We start from the raw sequence: 20,534 nt of genomic DNA on the forward strand, positions 1-20,534 counted from the left end.
TTACAAATGAAGAAACTAAGACTTGGTCTAAGGACATGGCTAGAATCTGACACTGATTGGTTTTATGACTTCGGGCCGACTGTTTGCTTCTTTATTTATTTATTTTCTGTTTGCTTCTTTAAACCTGTTACTTAAATTTATTTTTTTATTGTGGTAAAATAGACATAAAATGTATCATTTTAACTATTTTATGTGTACACTGGCATTGCAGGTACAGTGGCATTAAATACATTCACATTATTGTGCAACCATCAGCACCATCCGTCTTCAGAACTTTTTTGTCTGGATCAGTTTTCTTATTTTTAAAATGAAGATGAGACTCTCAAAGAATTGTGATGATTAAATGAAACGTGAGATGAACACTCTGTAACTTTCCTACTCCTGGGTTTGAAGTCTTTAGGAGATGAACTATCTAAGCCTATTGCTTGCGCTGACAGAGTATTTAACAAATACCCAAGGAGGGAGGGAAGATCTGTGCATTTGTAATGTTTTATTTCTGCACTTTCTGGCCTCAAGGTCTGGGTCTGGATGTCTTCTGCTTGGTGAGGGTAGTTATTCATTTTGTCTGGACTTTCACACAGTTGGTTGTTCTCTACCCCCAAAGAACACTTTTGAGTCTTTTTTGCATGTCTCTGCCCAAGTTACTCAGTTTTTATGGGCTCTGAAATAAAGGCTGCATTTTCAGTCTCCTGTGGCTAATTTTGATTCTGGGTTTGTTTGTTTTTCTTCCTGAGGTCTTTAGCTCCATGGAGGCTGCTTGGTAAGTGGTCTTTGGCTGTCATTAGTTTTCATTGAAGTATGGTTGAATTCTTAGGGAGCTTTAACTGATTAGGTAATTGATTTCAGCTAACTGTTGGCAAACTGTGCCCAAAGTCTTTTTCTTTCTTCTTCCCCACCCCCACAAATCTGGGGAGCAGTTACTGAATGATCTTGAAATGATGATTATATCTTTGAAAAGGAAAAAAGAATCTAGCTTACTCTTAAGGGAAGGTGCCGCTTTTGCAGCAGGAAAGGCATGGAATAGGAACCTGGAATGCTGTTCAGATTGGCCACACTCTATACTCAGATGCTGTTTATGGGAAAGAAGACAGCAAGGCAGAGGGCTCCAGAAAACAAAAGGTTAACTTCTGGCCACAGAGAATATGAGTGAATGAAAAATTTTCAGTTCTCAGGGGAAACTTCCTATTTTCTTTGGAAGAAGTTAATTGTTCATACCTTTCAAACTGGGTGGTGCAGAGTTGGGTGGGGGGTGAAGGGTACTTTTGGGTCCTAATAGTTCTTCATTTGGCTATTGTTTGGGAGAAGTTTTTCTATGTGCCCAACCCCCAAGAATAAAATAGATAGGGAGGGCAAGACCTTGATTCTTAGGTCTCTTGAGCTTTATAACTTTCCTAGTCACCCGTATCTGCCAGAGATGGAGTGTTAGGTTACAACACAAAGGTTTCTAGATTACCATCACCTTGTTCCTTGACATCCTGCCTCTGCAGTGTTGTGACTTGGAAACCAAGTAAAGCGAGTAACATTGAATGGACTGGTTCACCTCTCCTAGGACTCCCACTCTGTTCATGGGTCTGAACATGCAGTAGATGTTTGCTAAATACTTAACTGACTTTTCAGACAGTCTCACGTGAGAGTTTCTGGTGATCAATTAAAAATTAAAGGAAGATATAAAGGGATTTTGCAAGAAGCAGGTACTTTGCTTCTTCCTGATTTCCTTACAGAAATGAAATACGCATCAGACATCCTCTATCAGCCTGTCAAGGGCTACAGAGGTAATTAAGTCAAATACTCACAAAAAGTTGAAATGGGATCCAGTCCAGAGTTCTTTAATCAAGGGCCTGTGAACTTCTAGGTCTTTGATCTCCTTGGATTCATGTGTCATATTCTGCATTTTGGAGTGTTTTTCCTGGGAGCAGTTTCTGTAACTTTTTAGGATTCTCAGAGGGATTTGCAACACTTTCCCAAGATTAAGAATGACTGATCTAGTCTGGTTCAGATCACACACCTGGCTCCAGAATCTCCGCGGCATCATTCTTACCTTATAGCTCCCATTTTCTGCCCATCTTCAGGGGAACTTGCCCAAATGCTTTCAGAGGAAACCTTCCCCTTCCTAAAATATCAGTGTATTTATTTTGAATATAGGTTATCCATATACATGGGAAAAAGCATAAACGTTACAAATGAAAAGAAAGTCACTCAGCTATCCCCTATCCATTCATCAGGTGTACTCTGATTTTTTTTTTTTTAACATTTCTCCAGAACATTTTTATGTACATAAAACATCTACTTTAAAAAAAAAAACCAACTACTTAAAATAATATGCTTTTAAAAAAGTAGATGTTTTACATACATAAAAATATTTTTTTGCTACCTTTTCTGTCTAGGTCTATGATCCATTTTATTAATTTTTGTACATGATGTCAGGTTCCTTTTGGACATGGCTCCAAAATTATGCAAGCACCATTTGTTGAAGAGACTGCCCTTTCCCTATTAAATTGCCTTGGCAACTTTGTTAAAAAGTCAGTTTACTGTAAATGCAAAGATTTATCTCCAGACTTTTAATTTGGTCCATTGGCCTCTTATGCTTATCCTTATCACACTGTCTTAATTACTGTAGCTTTATAATTGCTTAGAAATCGGTAGTATAAATCTTTAGTTTTGTTCTTTTTAAAAGTTATTTTGGATATTTTGGGTCCTTTGTGTTTCCAGGTAAACTTAAGGATCAGCTTGTCAGTTTCAATAAAAAGCCTGCTGGGATTTTGATAGGGATTGCACTGAATCTGTAGGTTAGTTTGGGGAGAATTACCATCCTAATGGCAATTAAGATGTACTGAGTCTTCCATTTCAGTATGGAATGTCTCTCCAATTATTTAGATATTTTTCATTTTTCTTAGCAATGTTTTATAATTGTCAGGATACAAGTCCGTTTTAAAAGCTTATTCCTAAATACTTTGTTCTTTTTGAAGCTACTGTAGATGAAACTGTTTTCTTTTCTTTTTTTTTTGAAACTGTTTTCTTAATTTTATTTCTGGGTTGTTTGTTACTAGTATGTAAAAATACAAGTAATTTTTATGTATTGATATTGTAGTCTGTGACCTCGTCCAACCTTTTTATTAGTTGTAGTAGTTTTGTGGATTCCTTAGGATTTTCTTGATACAGGATATGTGATCTACAAATAAAAGGACTTTTTTCTTTTTAATCTGGATGACTTTATTTTTAGCTTAGAGTGTATTATTTGCATTTATAGAGCAATGCTGACTAGAAATGACAAAAGTGGACATCCTTGCCTTGTTCCTCATCTTAGGAGGAAGCATTCAGTCTTTCATCATCAAGTATGATGTTGGCTGTGGGTTTTTCAAAGCTACCATTTATCTGATTGAGGAAGTTCTTTTTTATTCCTAGTTTGTTTAGAGTTTTTATCATGAATATGTGTTGGACTTCATCAAGTGCATTTTCTGCATTAATTGTGATGATTGTATAGTTTTTGTTTTTTATTTATATGATGTATTACATTATTTGATTTTCAGATATGAAGCCAACATTGCATTCCTGGGCTAGAACCCGCTTGGCCATGGTGTGTAAACCTTTTTCTGTATTGTTTGATTCAGTTTCCTAATGTTTTGTTAAGGATTTTTCCATTTGTGTTCCTGAGGAATATCTGTCTGTAGTTTCCTTTTCTTGTGATATCTTCCACTTTGGTACATTCTTTTTAAAAATTTATTTAGACAAATGAGATTATAGTATACATTGATGTGCATCTTTATTTTCTACTTAATAATTTATGTTGGCAGTCTTTAAGTAATAATCCTACCTCCCACTTAAGTGTATATTGTGCCAAATGTATCTATATCTAGTGTATACAGATTTTTTTAAACTTTTTGACCCTGATAGGTAAAAAAGATGTCATTATTTTCATTCGCAGTTTTTAGATTCTGAATGATGTTGAGCAGCATCTTGTGTCTGACCGTTTGGACCTTTTTCTCTTTAACTGCCCATTCTTATTCTTTTGGGTTATGTGTCCTTTATTGGTTTGTAAGAGTTCTTGGTGTATTGAACAAATTAGTCCTTTGTCAGGGGTGTGCGAAATATTTTTATTCAAATTGTCCTTTCTCTTTTTACAATGATTTTTTTTTTTTTTCATCCTTTCTGTGTATTCTCTTTCTCAATAGCTTCTGGATTTTGTTTTCTTCTTAGAATACTTTTAATATCAAGATTGTGTTAAAGTATATCTATATTTTCCTCTAATATTTCTCCTGTTTCAATTTGTACATTTCTTTCCTGTCTTCTTCAGTGCCAAACAGGTTGGATAGCTCTGTATTAAAAATTTAGTAAAATTAGTCTGCCTTCATTATTTTTCTTTTCAAAATAATCCTGAAGTAACAGATAAGTGTGAAAGTGACTACAGTGATTTGGTTATTAGTAGAAAAGCATTGAATTGGGGGAGGGACAAGGAAGGCATAGTATTGGAGAAGAAAAGAAATTAGAGGAGGGTAAAAGGGAGACAAAAAGCAATTAATCCGTGGCATCAAGTTCTTCTTTGGACACCTCTAATCATGACCTAAAATTATCTCTGAGCATGGCTCCCACAGTGGGGACAAGCTTCTGATCACCCAGCTCTGCTGGGTTTGGTAGAGCTGGACCTTCTTTACCCTGCAGATAACTTGCTGTGTGACCACATCACTTCTCCTCTCTGGCCTCCTGGATTGTGTGACCCCCTAGGGACTTCCCCTGGGGCTCAGATGGTAAAGAGTCTGCCCACAATGCGGGAGACCCAGGTTTGATCCCTGGCTTGGGAAGATCCCTTGGAGAAGGAAATGACAACCCACTCCAGTATTCTTGCATAGAGTATTCCATGGACAGAGGAGCCTGGCGGGCTATAGTCCATAGAGTCACAAACAGCTGGACACAACTACACTTTCAGGTTCTTCAAAAGATGTCTTTAAGGAATCCAACTCGGGGTGGAACTTTGCCTTGCTTTGTTCTGCCTTTAGGCTGCTTGGGTTGATGAAACATCCCATAGTTTCAAAGGAATCATGAATTTCTTAAGTTTCCTAGGAGCTCACAAGACTTCTGATTCAGTTTCCTCACTAGGGTAGGGATATCACCTTCCTCCTCCTTCCTTGTCACCTGCTTCTCTCTGTTTAGCTCTGGTTATGGCCTTTTCCTTAGCTAGGTAACTCTCTTGTTGGAAGTTTCCTTAGAATGAGCATACGTCTTCCTCCTTGCAGTGTGCTCATTGGTCCTGCCTTCCAGTGCAACCCAGCGCAAAGCCTCTGCCTTATCCAGCACACTTAATGTGTACTGTACTTGGTCCTTCCTACCATCATCACTGTAGCACCCTGCCATGAGCTTAGTATTAGTTTCCTAGTTTCTTATTACAAATCAGAAACCTGAGACTCAGAGTTTAAAAAACTTGCCCAAAGTCATACAGCTAGGGCGTGATGGGTCAGGACTTGAATTCATATCTGTATGACCCCCAGAGCCTATGCTTTTTCCACTACACCCATGGTTCTCAATGTCTGGTCCCAAGACAAGACCAGCAGTTCCAGCATCTCCTGGGAACTTATTAGAAGAGCAGATTCTCAGGCCCTGCTCCAGAACTACCAAAGAAGACATCCTGGGTTAGACCCAGGAATCAGCTTTAATAATCTAATCCCTCCTGGTGATTTCCTTGCCTGCTCAAGTTTCAGAACCACTGCCTACCGTTTCTGCTCCCCCACCTGGCTGCTGCTTACTGTTCACATCTGATCAAGAATTTATAGGTGACTTCACTTATCCTTGTTAGTTGTCAAATCTAGGGCTGGACATTACAGTGTCTCTGGAGCAGAAATGTGCTGCACACACATACACCCTCCTGCCAAACACATACAAGCACTCGGTTACCAGAGTAATCTTTACAACTGCAGATATTCCTTTTCTCCTTAAAGTTCTTCAGAGTCTCCGCAGTGCATGAAGGACAAAGCCCAAACTTCTCAGTGTGGCTTTTGTGTGATGTATCCCTTACGTACCTTCCAGCCTCCTATCTGCACAGACCTATTCATGCTTGCTACTCACAGGATGATCCGTGAACTAGAAGTGTTGTCATCACCTGTGAGTTTATAAGAAATACAGAATCTCCAGCCCTACCTTTAGGCCTGCTGAATCAGACTTTGCAGTTCCTAACAAGCCGTCTAGGTGATCTATATGCACGTTAAAGTTCCACCTCACCTGCCAAAAACTCCTTATGGTTGCCCCCAGGCCTTTGTGTCTGTGTTTCACTCTTTATGGAGCACTTCCCCCTTCCCTCTCCTTGCCCTTGGAGTAGACTTCTTAGATTGACACCCCACCCCTCCAAGACTGGGCGGGCTTGTAGCTGCTCTTGTGTACTCCTAAGCCTCTTAGCTGCTAGGATAAGAGACTAGACCCTCCATAGCAACTGGGACCTAGCATTGCAATTGGCTGATGACTTATCTGTCCCCCAGCTGGCTCATGGGGGTGCATTCTGTGAGGCTGGCACAGTGCCTGACATATAGTAGGTGCTCAGTGTAGTAAACTGATTTCTGTTCTGGTTAGAGCATGGACCTTGGAGAGAGACTGCTTTCATCTCTGACATGAGAACAATAAGAGTCTCTGCCTCATATGGTTGTTGTGAAGATTAATTGCATTGTTGCATGAAAAGAACCTAAAACTGTGCCTGGCACATGGTCAGTGTCCAGCAAATGTTAGCTGACATTGTTATCACTATCATCATTACATGTGCATCATCTTATAATGCAGCTCACCTTCCTGAAAAGAGCATACTGTTTCTCTACATTCTGATCTTGAGCAAGTTATGTAATGTCTGGGTCTCAGGTTAACCCACAGTCATCTGGGAAATGGTGATAGAAATCCCCAGGTAGTTGTAGTTGTGAGAATGGTGTGAATCAGTGTTTGTAAACTGCTTAGCCCAAAGCGGGGATTTGGCACCTGGAAGAGGCTGCACCACAGTGCCTTGTACTTACTTCTAGGCGCTCAGTGACTCTGTGACTTCTTGTTACTTTTTAATGTTGTTTTCTGCCAAGGTGAGTATTTTCCATCTTTTTGTTTGTTTGGTTTTTGTGTGTGTGCTTGCTCCGTTGGTTTGAGATTTTGGAATAAAAGTATATTGAAGTCTTTTAGGATTTGCTTTTCATTCTTCTGCAACCTGAGGTCTCATGGAGCCCTTCGGTTCCCATGGGCAGTGTCTCTCTGCTAAGATTAGAGGACTCTGTTACAGAAGAACTGGAGTAACTTCTTAGATTTAATTGGCTTGATAGCCATAAAAGATTGTAATCATCTGCCCTGGCCTCAATGAACAGTTATCAGATAAGGCAAGTCTAGTGTTGCGCTTCCTAGGAAGGGAAATTTAGAACACACACACATATATATATTTCTTTAAATTTTATTGAAGTATAGTTGATTTACAGTGTTGTATTAATTTCTGCTATACAGCAAGGTGATTCAGTTATACATATATATTCTTTTTCATTATAGTTTATCATAGATTATTGAATATAGTTTCCTGTGTGGTACAGTGGGAAACTCCCAACCCTTTCTTCCCTCTTCCTCATTGGCAACTACAAGTCTGTTCTCTGTATCTGCGAGTCTGTTTCTGTTTTGTAGATATGTTCGTTCACTTGTGTCATATTTTAGATTCCACTTGTAACTAATATATTTGTCTTTCTCTTTCTGACTTACTTCGCTTAGTGTGATAAACTCTAGGCCCATCCATGTTGCTGCAGATGGCATTATTTCATTTTTATGGCTGAGTAATATTCCATTGTGTGTGTGTGTGTGTGTATACATGTGTACATGTACCACATCTTCTTTATCCATTCATCTGTCAATAGACACTTAAAGTTGTTTCCATGTCTTGACCATTGTAAATGGTGCTGCTGTCAATATAGGGGTGAATGGATCTTTTTGAATTACAGTTTTTTTCTGGATATATATCTAGGAGTGGGATTGCTGGATCATAAGGAAACTATTTTTAGTTTTTTGAGGAACCTCCATACTGTTTCCCATAGTGAGTGCACGAGTTTTCATTCCCACCACCACCAGCACTGTAGGAGGTAGAACACATATATTTTTGATTAGCAAGAAATAATGATGTTAACTGTGGGCTTTTCATATATGGCCTTTATTGTATTGAGGGAAATTCCTTTTATGGGCTTCCTTGGTGGTTCAGACAGTAAAGAATCCACTTGCAATGTGGGAGACCTGGGTTTGGTCCCTGGGTTGGGAAGAGCCCCTGGAGGAGAGCATGGCAACCTACTCCAGTATTCTTGCCTGGAGAATTCCATGGATAGAGGAGCCTGGTGGGCTATGGTCCATGTGGTTGCAAAGAGTCAGTTATACCTTTTTTTTTTAACTTTGAGAATTTAAATCATGAATGGATGTTGAAATTTGTTAAATGCTTTTTCTGAGTCTGTTGAAAAGTTTGTGTCTTTTTTCTCTTGTTAATGTAGTTTTATCACATTGATTAACTTACATTTGTTGAACCATCCTTATATAATGGGAGTAAATCCCACTTGATCTTGGTGTACGCTACTTTTAGTGAGGTGTTAGATCCAATTTGCTGGTATGTGGTTGAGGATTTTTACATCTGTGTTCATCCAGTATACTAACCTATAGCCTATAGTTAGTTTTCTTGTGGTGTCTTTGTCTGCTTTTGGTATGAGGGTGCTTCTCACCTTAAGAGTTTGGAAGTGTTCCTCTTGTATTTTTGGAAGAGTTTAAAGATTAGTATTAACTCTTCTTTCAGTGGTTGTTAGAATTTGCCTTTAAAGCCATCTAGTCCTGTACTTTTCTTTGCTGGGAGATTTTTGATTACTGATTCAGTCTCCGTTTTATTCAATTTATTGACCTATAAACGTTCACCATAGAACTTTATGCTTGTTATTTCTTAAGCTTCTGTTGTAAGGTCTCCTCTTCCATTTCTGATTTTGAGTTTTTTTCTCCTTAGTGTTGCTAAGGGTTTGTCAATATTATCTTTTAAAAAAATCAACACAGTTCTGTTATTTTTTTCCTATTTTTAAAAATTCTCTTTTTAATTTATTTCTACTCTAATCTTACTCCCTTACTTCTTCTAACTTGGGCTTAGTTTGTTCTTTTCCTGGTTCCTTGAGGTGTAAAGCTGGTTTGTTTTTTAATCCATTCAGCCACTCTGTGCCTTTTGATTCAGAATTTAATCCATTTACTCTTCAGGTTAGTCTAATGTGCATCATGATTGAGAACCACTATCTTAGATGTACACATAGGGTATAGACATAATAGATATCTTGGAGAGTCTCAAAGTAGGTCCTTGGATGGGTGGGAGGTACCACAACTCCTTAAATTTAAGGATTTGAAAAAAATCAGTTATCAAGGGGATATAGCTAAGATTAAGAACCATAGTATTCAACCTCTATGTGAATGAGTGATTTTATGTTTTTATAGATCAGAGGTTGCTTGATGCTTATTATTAGCTTGTTTGATGAGGGTTTATTGAGTATTCACATCAAAGAAAGCCAGACAAGTGAGTCATGTAGGTGGAGAGATAGCAGATACTTAAACCATAATGCAGCATGAAAAGTGCTAATAGTAGTGTGTTAAACAAGTACAGATTTAAATATTTGTCAAGTAACTTAAGTAGCCATCTTTGAACATATATAGATATGAAAGTTGTATTGGGTGGTTTCCAATTTCTTGCCTTTAGTGTTGTCATAGAGATATTCACAAAGAGCCTTAAAAAATAAGGAAAGAAGAGAATAATTCCTCCTGTGGAAATCTGAGTTGTTCTTGAAGGAAGAAACATTACCTACACAGGACCTCCGAGTGTAGGTAGGACTTGAATACGGTGAGAGCAAGTGTCAGAAACAACCTGAGCAAAGCCCTTGAAGGCAGCCTCACTTGGGCAAGCCTGCTCACCAAAGACAGGGGCGACCACAGGGTCTTCCTGAAGGCTTAGAAAGAAAAAGTGGGAGTTGCTGATGGAAAAACATCTTGGAGCCAGCAGGTGGAGTTCCTCCCATACCAAGCTAGAATTGGCTCTAACCTGGGTGTTCGGAACAGTGTTTTCTTTTGCCTAATTTATTTCATTATTTTTCTTAATTGGTATAAATTTGTATAATGCCCTAAGAAAAACTGGAAAATACAGATATGTTGTGCTTAGTCACTCAGTTATGTCCAACTCTTTGCTACCCCGTGGACTGTAGCCCTCCAGGCTCCTCTGTCCATGGGGATTCTCCTGTCAAGAATACTGGAATGGGTTGCCATGCCCTCCTCCAGGGCATCTTCCCAACCCAGGGATCAAACCTAGGTCTTCTGCTTTGCAGGCGGACTCTTTCCATATGAGCCATCAGGGAAGCCCAATTACAGATATACAAAAAAGGAAAACATTGCCTCATTTTCTCAAACATAACTTTAAAAAGAGGAGCAGATCTTGCTGAGCAGGGTTCTATTCCCTAATTTTTCTACTTAAATCTAAAGCTCAAATATTCCTACTGAAAAAATACATCATCCTATTTAATGACTACATAAAAGGATAGGTGGATACCCCATAATTTGACCCATTCCACTAATATTGGATATTTTACTGTTGTAAGTTATGAACTACTTCACTATTTCAAATAATCCTGTGGTGAACATTCTTTTATGTACATTTTGGCATATTTTTCTGAACATATCTAGAAGTATTGGGCGGTCCAAGAAGTTTGTTTGAGTTTCCTGTAGGAGCAGGGTCAAAGAGTGTGCAATTCTGTGGGGCTTTTGTTACAGAGTATCAGATTGCCCCCCCAAAAGTGTTTCAGTTTATAACTCCTCCAGCCATATGAGAATATCAAAGCAGTGGCATTTTAATAGCTAAAATTAATAATATCATCTTGGTATGGTCATTAATTCTAAACCAAATTTCTGAATTGCTCTTGGTTGCAAAAATATTAAGAATCTGGCATATTATGGAAATCATCCTTTGCCATGTTTCATCTGTTGATCCTTCTAAGATAAATTGTTTTGTGGTTTGTTGGTGGTATCTGGATTACCTGTTTTCTGCATCATTTAAAAAAATTTAGAGTTAGCTTATTATTCTTAAGTGACTTTTGGATGACAGTTTATATGCCACTAGTAGTACAGGATTTGTCTTTCTTGCATTTTATTAACTGGAATTCGGGTTCAGAGAGGAATTAGAGGAAAAGAAAGGACAGAATTTATTTCTCTCACACAAAAGCACGCACAATCTAAGGACTGCCCTGTGAGGCCTAGCAAAGAGAGAGAGCCAGAATCTCCTGATGACTGTTCAAGCGGAGGAAGTCCTCCACTTGAGGGAGAGGAGGTTGGATGCTGGTAAGTAGCCCATAGTCAGTAGGCTTTCTGTCACAGAAAGAAAGAATAAAAGTCTGTTGCTGTTGTATCAAGGCAGGCCCATACTTCTGAATGCTTCCCTTTGTACGTGCATAGGATGTCTCCAGAGGGATTTTCAAGGAACTGGTGCTGGCAGTTGTCTATGGGGAGCTGAAGAAGGAGGAAGATTTGTTTTTCATGGTTGCACCCATTTTTACTGTTTGAATTATTTACTCTGTATGTTTTACTTCTTCAAAATGTTTTAAAATCTAGTTATTTAAAAAAAAAACTCTCTACCCATGGTTATGCAATATGTTAACAGTAGAGGAGACTGGGTGAGGAGGCCATTTAGACAGCTAGTCAGTGGGGGCTTCTCTGAAGATTTGAGAGAGGCCGGAATGAAATAAGGGATCAGACATGAGCCAGGCAGGCATCTGCGGGAAGGACATTCTGGAGGAGGGAACAGTGAAGGTGATGGCCTGGAGGGTGCAGAAGGGCTCGCTGTCAGGAAACAGTAAGAAGGCCAATGTAGCTGGAGTTGAGGTGGAATATGGGAGGTGGTGGGGTCAGGACAATTTTGGAGATGGCTTGTAGAAAAGTACATTGGTAAATACGCGCTTCCTGACAACGGGAGCCCATTGCTGTGTAGAGAAGCAGAATTAACAGGACGCTGTGAGCTTTGTTTCCCATCGGCCTGTGGGACAGTGATACACATGAAACAGTAAAAGGAACATTGCTACAGAAGAGGGGAGCCCTGGCTCCTGTATTAGTTTGCCCTGATGTTAATTACCGGGCTCAGTTTGTGGCTCATTTCAGGAAATGCAGAATCAGTGCCTTGTATCACTTTGGGGGGCATTTGGATGGCAGCTCTTGGGGGAGGTGCTCAGGCTTCTCCGAGTGGAGGTAAGATGGGTCACTTATAGCAGACATGACGGTGCTGCAAAGGGTTGTTCACTTCTTTCCCCTGGTCTGACTGCTGTCTCTCTTCTTCTAAGCAGGATTGGTTGCCGTGGTCCCTACTGCTTCTCTCGCTCACATGTGACACAGGGGCCTTCTATGTTCCTGGGGTCGCACCAATCAACTTCCACCAGAACGACCCTGTTGAGATCAAGGTAAGTGCGTTCCGGGTCTGTAGGAGCCTCTGTGCTGGGCCAGAGGACCTGGCTTCAGGAGCGCAGAGAGCGGTCCTGTTCCTCCTGTGGTTGCAGAGATCACAGACCAGTCAGCCTGAGAGCAAGACAGTTCCCGGCTCGGAGCTGGAAGTAGTCCGCCCCCACCCCCACCCCCCAGGGCCCCGCAGTTCCAGGATCTCCTGCTCTCCATCTCCCTCTGGGTCTCTCTGCATGTCTGCCTGTATGAGTGCATTCTCTCTCTGTGTTCCTCTTTCTCTTTGTTTCTGACTCTGGCTCTATTTCTGGTTCTTTCTGTGTCTTTGTTTCTCTATTTTCACTTTCACAGGTGTCTCCATGTCTTTCTCCTACACTCACTTCTGGGTCTGTCTCTATCTCTTTCTGTGTCTCTGTCTCTTTACCTGCCTCCTCCTCAGTGATGTTTCTGCCTCCCTTTTTGGGCTGTTCCATCCTCCTCTTGGGCTTCCCAGGTGGTACAGTGGTAAAGAATCTGCCTGCCAAGCAGGAGACCTGAGTTCGATCCTTGGGTCAGGAAAATCCCCTGGAGAAGGAAATGGCAACCCACTCCAGCATTCTTGCCTGGAAAATCCCATGGACAGAGGAGCCTGGCAGGCTACAGTCCATGCAGTCGCAAGGAGTTGGACGCGACTGAGCACACATGCACGCACATCCTCCTCTCTGTCACCAGCTTTCTCTGCATAATTCATATCATCTGTGTGTACACAGCCTATTATGGATTCTGTTTTTTCAGTTTTAGCTTCTGCCAAGATTGTGTGGTTTAGTATTTCTTAACTATGCACTGCATATCTGAGTGGTGGTATATGAGATGATTTTAAGTTGCTCACAAATATATTTTAACAACTGTTTTCTTTTAATTATACTAGAAAATACAGCCATTACTTCAGCTCGTGATTTCGTGACTATCAATGTTGGTTTTCCATTTTTAATAGGGATAAAATGTTTGCTTCTTAAATGAGTGTATTTATCTAAAAATGAATCATACCCAAGCAAATAGTAGAATAAATGTTAGGTAGATAGGGCAAGTCAGTACATGAATGATTAGGGTTTGGAAAGCATTGTCCTAAACCAGAGTCCAGGCCACCTCACTTCTTCAGCCTAGGTGCCCACTTCTGTGTTAGTCACTTATGACACGGATTATGGGAGAGTCATTTTAAAATATGGTTGATCAGGGGCAGTGGACAGGCTGACACCTTGGTTAATGTCTCTTATAACGTCAGACTCAGAGTGGCATTCTCAAAGCCCCAGATAGGGCAGGGGGTTGATGGTAGACCTTTTTGTATTCAGTTTTCCCCAGAATCAAACTCTAAGGTGGAGATTTGCTACATGAGATTTATTGACTAGACACTCAGGGTCGGCACTTGGGAGGGAATGAGGGAAGCAGGACTGAGCAGAGGGAGACCTTGAACTGTTTTACAGCAGAGTCCCTTGGAAAACTGGCACTGCAGTGGCTGGCCCTGCAAAGTTGTCTCACATTGAGGCGAGAGGACCACCAGGGGAGGACTGCGACCTTGTACCAGAGCTCCCGGCTAAAGGGGCTCCCCTCTGCTGCTGCTGCTAAATCGCTTCAGTCATGTCCGACTCTGTGTGACCCCATAGATGGAAAACCACCAGGCTCCCCCATCCCTAGGATTCTCTAGGCAAGAACACTGGAGTAGGTTGCCATTTCCTTCTCCAATGCATGAAAGTGAAAAGTGAAAGTGAAGTCGCTCAGTCATGTCCGACTCTTCGCTCCCGTCTGCCATCACCCAAATACAACTGCTCCTAATGCTTCGGGATATTTTTCTTAGTCTTTTTCTCTGTGCAATGTTTACTGTGTAGTGTATTTGGCATTCTCACACTTCCATAAACCCCCAGTTTCTTGACTATGTCGGTCCCCCATAGGCAAAATAGTTGAAATTTTTAGTAGTCCTTCAAATCCTTAGCCATTCTGTAAAAAGGGCTAGCAAAACTTACAAAGTTATGAAAATAAATTCTGCTCCTAAAATGTACGTTTCTTACTTCATTATTGTGTTCTTGGGAAACCACATCTCTACTGATCTGTGCAAAAGCAAAGCAGTGAGATTGTATGAAAATACAGTTTTTATCCTGTCTAAGCATCACGGTATTCAAAAGGGGGAGCAGAAGACCAGAGGATCCTGAAGGGCTGTGACGTGCTGTCATGTACTACATATGCCTTTGTTTGCCACCACATTTTGGGTATTTGCAAAATTATAAATTGCTACATGTCATGCTTACTTGGGGCATTAGATTCAAGCAACTTTGCATTATCTAGGGGGAGTTAACTGGTTTAGAGGTTAAAAATATGATACGTTTGTGGAAAATCAAAAACTACCATGAATCAAGTTCTAGAAGGGCTGGAATTTTATCTTTTTTGGTTGCTGCTGTGTCACCAGCTCCTAGGGTGGATAAATACATATGATGAATTACTGTTAGAAAGTGCATTTAGAACTATGTAGTGTAACAAGCAAAGGCACCATCCCATGTGTTGCATTGCTGTGAGCATCCCTCTTCCTTGGAAGTCAGTTTGTAATTTTGGGGCGCAATAATCAAAGTAATACTTACTGAGGATTATTTACATGCCAGGCATTATGCATGGCTTAGCTCAAGATGCCCCCGTCAAGAGCCCTCTGAGGCAAATACTGTAGATTTTAGAGATTTACTGAACATTTTACAGTTATGAAAACTGAGGCCCAAGGAAGTGAACCATCTTGCCCAAGGACACATTGTGAGAGACATAGGGTTAGTTTCAGAGCCCAGCTCTTCACCACTGCAGGACCCTTCCTCCCAGTGCCTCAGCCAGAAGCCCCCTCCAGAGCAAAGCTTGTGGTGTGGGAAAGGCTGGGTGGTTCTGACTTCAGTCCTGCCAAGCTGGGTATGTGAGAACATACATGTTGGGTGGGAAGAGAGAGGGCGGGAGGGGACATAAAGGTGAGACTCAGTCTCTTTGTAATGTGGATTCTTTTTTGATTGTCCAGGAGGAGAGAATATTACGAGACACAAAATAATAGGCAGTTATAACAGATAATAACTTTTTGATTATTTTGCCTCAAGCAGTTTATGAAATGCTTCATAGAGGCCCCCAATTCTCAATCCAACATCTAAAAAAGCTCTGAAACCAGGGTTTTTCTAAATTCATTGTAGGCAAGACCTGACCTGAATTTTTTTATTGACTTTATTTGTCCCACTTAGTATGATTATTTTTACATTTCTTTGTACAAACAGTCATTGAATGTGGGGTACTACTCCAGACCCAACTGGGAGGTGTTATAAAACCATGGTATATTATATACCACATTGCTCTCTTAAAATTAGAAAAATTCCTAATTCCAGAACAAGAGTTTTTAAAAAGTAAGGATTGGACCTGGATTTTAAAAATTATTTATACTTTCAGATGGTGTATGAGGAATAGTCAACAGAGTCTAAACAGCAAAGATAATATTAGTTGCATTTAAAATTTATTTTTTGCAACATTTTGATTGGTTCTATTTGATCTATGATTGGGGAGTAGTCTGTGGCTGTCACTGTTTCCAGAGCTACATTCTTGCATCACTTCCTAAATGTTCTCCTTCATGGTCTTCTTAAACTTCATCTTTAATGGTTGCATAATGTTTAATTGAATGACTAGTTTATGATTTATTGATCAATTTCCCATTATGGAGCTTTTAGCTGTTTTTCCACTTTTTTTTCTCTTTTTCCAAATTGTGCAAACATTTGGTGAGCACCTACTATATGCCTAGATCTGTAGGCACAGTGGTTACATAGGTGAGCAAGATACATATGGTCCTTGCCCTCATGAACCTTAAATTTTAAATTCCAGTAGGGGAGGCTGATTTCTTTGGGGAAAAAAAGTCAAATAATTATATTTTATCAGAAATGCTACAAAGATAACTAGGAGTGTTGAAGTAGAGGAAATGGGGGAATTCCTTTGGTAAGATGATTAGGAAAGGACTCAAAGGCGAAGAATTTCAGCTGAAACCCCAGTGACTCAGCAGTAAAGAATCTGCCTGCAATGCAGGAGGAGACAGGGGTTCGATCCCTGGGCCAGGAAAATCCCCTGGAGAAGGGAATGGCAACCCACTCCAATATTCTTGTCTGCAGAATTCCATGGACAGAGGAGCCTGGCGGGCTACAGTCCATAGGGTCGCAAAGAGTCGAACATGACTGAAGAGACTGAGCATGCAAATGTGAGAAGGAGTCAGAGAATCAAGCAGAGAGGAGCAGGGTTCCAAGCTGGAGGCAAGAGAGGACTGGTCGGGCTCAAGGATATAGAGGCAGAAGACTGCTGTGGTTAGGAATGAGGAGTGAGCTCTTTGTTCCTAAATATCAACACGTTAAGGACGCTGAGTATATATTGGATTTGGTTGTGACTTTAAACAAAATCTTTAATGCAGTCTGAAAGTAGTGAGCTGTGAAATAATTCAGAATTGTAGAGTGTATTTATAGTGTACCAAAGTTGTGTCTGCTGCAGTTGGTTTGCTTTTTAGATAATAATACTGAGTATACTAAAGATGAGTGGGTACCAGGGAGGATTATTAAAAGTCCACTTGATTTCTGGGTTGAGGAATAATGGCCTCTCTTCTCCCACCAGGCTGTGAAGCTCACCAGCTCTCGCACCCAACTACCTTACGAATACTACTCGCTGCCCTTCTGCCAGCCCAACAAAATAACCTACAAGGCAGAGAATCTGGGTAAGTTCTTCTCTGGCACTGCTGTTACCCTGTCCCAAAGAGGAACTCAGATCTTTTCATAGTGATAATAACAGTTAACCCTTAGATAGCACATACTGTGTGCTGGACGCCATTCTACATAGTTTAAATATTGGCTCATTTAATCCTCATAACATCCCAAAGGAGGTAATTGTATTTACTTCCATTTTTACAGTTAAAGAACTTGTCACTGGTTATACTGTAAATTAATAGCTAAGTTGGACCTGGAATCTGTGTAGTCAGGCTTCAGAGTTGGAGCCCTTGGCTACTGTTCAACCTGGTTCTTCTTGATTTCCAGATATCCCCTTCTGTCTTTCATGGCTTCTGTAACCTGCTCTCCTTTTAATTAAGAGTGAGTGATTATCTCTGGCCCTGATAGAAGCAGACATCACTATAGTTCTTGCTAAGCTGTTCAGGCCTTGCCTCAAATAATGTGTGAAGCAGCCAGCACAGTGTCTGGCATATGTGTTCATAAATAGCAGCCATTTTACTTTAATTCAAGTAATTCTTCATTTGGTAGAATTTCAGGCTTAAAAGAAAAGATGTTTGGAGGACTCTGTTGAGGACATGATTATTAGTACTTACTTTCTGCCCATCTCACTTTAAGTCCTGGAGATAAAAAATTGGAAGGATGTCCCTCCACCCCCCGACTTTGAGGAAATGAAGAGACTTTGCTCTTCTCTTACAGCTTAGGGAGGGAGAAGGAGAGAACTGGTTATTTAGCAAGCCCCTAAAAGGGCCGCCTTCTCCGTCAGGGCTGCACATGGTTCTGATGTTTCCAGAACCTCTAGCCAGCAGCTGTACCTTCTGTTGGGTATTGGGCATCCCAGGCCAGCTGGGGCAGACCTTGACCTAAAGCAGGCAACACCGCCAGTCCCCAAATCTCCCCTGAAAATGATTTTATTGTTATTACTTTTGGCTGCACTGGGTCTTTGTTGCTGTATGCGGGCTTTCCCTAGTTGCAGCAAGTGGATACTTCTCTCTAGATGTAGCGCTCGGGCTTCAGCAGCTGCGGCACATGGGCTCAGTAGTTGCATGCGGCTAATGGACGCTACAGTGTGGGCTCAGTAGTTGTGCATGGGCTTAGTTGCACTGCAGCACATGGAATCTTCCCAGACCAGAGGTCAAACCCACGTTCCCTGCATTGGCAGGTGGATTCTTCACCACTGGCCCACTAGTGTAGTCCCGCTTACCTTTTTTCTCTCCACACCACGCCGTGTTCCCAGCACCTTGCTGTTACCACGAGTCCTGACCTGCTTTGTCCTCCAGACCCCTCACAGCAGCTCCTCCCTTCCAGTGAGCTGGTGTGGATTTGTCAACAGCCCGTAACTCAACAGTTGGGCACACCTTAGCGTGATACTAGGTGACCTTAACCTCTGTGAAGCTAGGAAATGTTCCTGCCTCACAGAAATGGAAATTACAGTGTACAGAAGTTATCCTGCCACACTGTATCTCATTCCATCTTTGTGTGGAATGAGATCTATCTCCCTCTGTGGCCTAGGGGCTCTTTGAGCAATGGGATTGTGTCCTACATTTCTCTGTCTCTCTGCCACTTCTGACCCAGCCTCTTACACATTGTCGTCATTCAGTTAAAGTTAAATTTCCTCCCTGAGTGGAACAGAAACAGCCTTGATCAAATGCCTGTTGGGTTGCAAGCCTTGTTCTCTTCGTCATCACTATCATCACCGTTAATCCTTACATGGCTCTCACAGTGAGACAGGCATTGTTCTGAGCCCATCTGTGCTTTAACTTAGTTAATTTTCACAACAACCCTCTGAGGTAGCTACTCTTAAAATCCACTTGTCGTGGACAAGGGAAGTGAGCCACAGGAGGTGAAGTCACTTGCCTCAGGTTACTCACCAAGTTGGTGGCAGAGCCCAGGAGCCGTGGCTTCAGGGTCCAAAGCCTCGAGCAGCACAGTCTGTGCACCATCTCACTTGGTTCCCACTGTGACTGCACAGCCAGGTACTCTGGCCTCCATGCCAGAGTAGAGGGCACAGCAGCTTCAGAGGTTTGAAAACGTTGCTCATGGTCAGCGGGTGGAGATTTTAACCCAGGTTTGTTTTGTTTCTTTTTTTAGTATTTATTTTTCCTTACTTATTTGACTGCGTCAGGTCTTACTTGCAGCATGCAGGATCTTGAATTGCAGCATCTGGGGTCTAGTTCCCTGAGCAGGGATAAAACCCAGACCCTCTGCATGGGGAGCCACTGGACCACCAGGAAGGTCCCTTAACCTTAAGGTTTTTAAACTCTGAAGCAGTTCTTTCTGTTGGCGGCTCACCTGGTAAAGAATCTGCCTGCAATGCAGGAGACCTGGGTTTGATCCCTGGCCTGGGAAAATCCCCTGGAGGAGGGCATGGCAACCCACTCCAGTATTCTTGCTTGGAGAATTCCATGGACAGAGGAGCCTAGTGGGCTACAGTCCATGGGATCGCAAAGAGATCAAGTAACAAGACTGATCAAGTAACACTTTGACTTTGACTTTTCTGTTGTCCAGACTGCCTTTTCCAAAAGGTTCGTTTGGGCTGTCTGAGGGCTGTGTTCCTGATTCTCAGATTGGTGCGCTGATGAAGATTCATATGGCGGGGGTTGGGGGGGTTTGTGAGGGGACATCTGCAGCAGATGTACTAGAGGACAGTGTCATTCTCTCTTTGAGCGTCCACTTAGCCTGCTGTTTGTTTAGTGTGGCTTGATGACTGCTCCCAGCTTTAAAAGTTAAAAGGAATACTTCTCTATTAGAAATGAGCTGTTCTAGACCACTGTGTCCTCCTTCTTGGTTTAAATCTAATTTCTAAATATCAAGAAGTGATACCCGTCTTACTTGATCTGCAGCCCTGTTCCTCTCTCTGTATGTTCTTCCTTTCCTCAAGTGAGTCCCTTATTGACCTCACTGAAGACAAGTGGGCGGTAGGGCATGTAGTGGAGGAAGGAGCCCAGGGGCTTGAACTGGAACTTGGTTGTAGAAACCTCAGAGTCTTTCTGATGCGCACCCGTCCTCACTCATCCTTTGTATCAATCAGCACCAAGCCACCTAGATTTCACCTCCTGGGTAGCTCCTGAATCTGTGTACTTGTTTCTACCCCACCACACCCTGGAATGCAGCCACCATCACTGCTCGCTTGCATGGTGCCTGCCATCACCCCAGACAGTTCCTTGCATCTCTGATGTTTTCTTGACAAAATACCCAGACTGATCTGTTACCAGAATTGGATAATGTCTTCTGCTGCCCCATTAGAAACCCTTTATTGATTTTTGTTGCTCTCTGGATGAAGATCAAACTTCCTGTGTGGCCCACAGGCCCCCTAAGGTCCGGCTCTGGCCAGTCTCTCTGACGCACCTCAGGTCACCCTTGCTGTCTGCA

At 41.6% G+C, this 20,534-nt stretch overlaps 1 protein-coding gene across 2 annotated transcripts in view; it reads left to right on the top strand.

The window, feature by feature from the left end:
* The window catches only part of TM9SF4 (transmembrane 9 superfamily member 4), a 51,106-nt gene that overhangs the window by 6,061 nt on the left and 24,511 nt on the right, over positions 1 to 20,534 (top strand). Inside the window, exons 2-4 of one of the 2 annotated variants that reach the window (XM_043479224.1) lie at positions 3,528 to 3,574; positions 12,315 to 12,428; positions 17,056 to 17,155. In XM_043479224.1, coding sequence (XP_043335159.1) covers positions 3,530 to 3,574; positions 12,315 to 12,428; positions 17,056 to 17,155 — 259 coding nt within the window. In that variant the 5' untranslated portion in view covers positions 3,528 to 3,529. The remainder of the gene's footprint in view (positions 1 to 3,527; positions 3,575 to 12,314; positions 12,429 to 17,055; positions 17,156 to 20,534) is intronic. The other variant, XM_043479226.1, reaches the window with a different exon arrangement.

Source organism: Cervus canadensis, chromosome 10 (assembly GCF_019320065.1).
Source record: "Cervus canadensis isolate Bull #8, Minnesota chromosome 10, ASM1932006v1, whole genome shotgun sequence".
Classification (NCBI taxonomy): domain Eukaryota; kingdom Metazoa; phylum Chordata; class Mammalia; order Artiodactyla; family Cervidae; genus Cervus; species Cervus canadensis.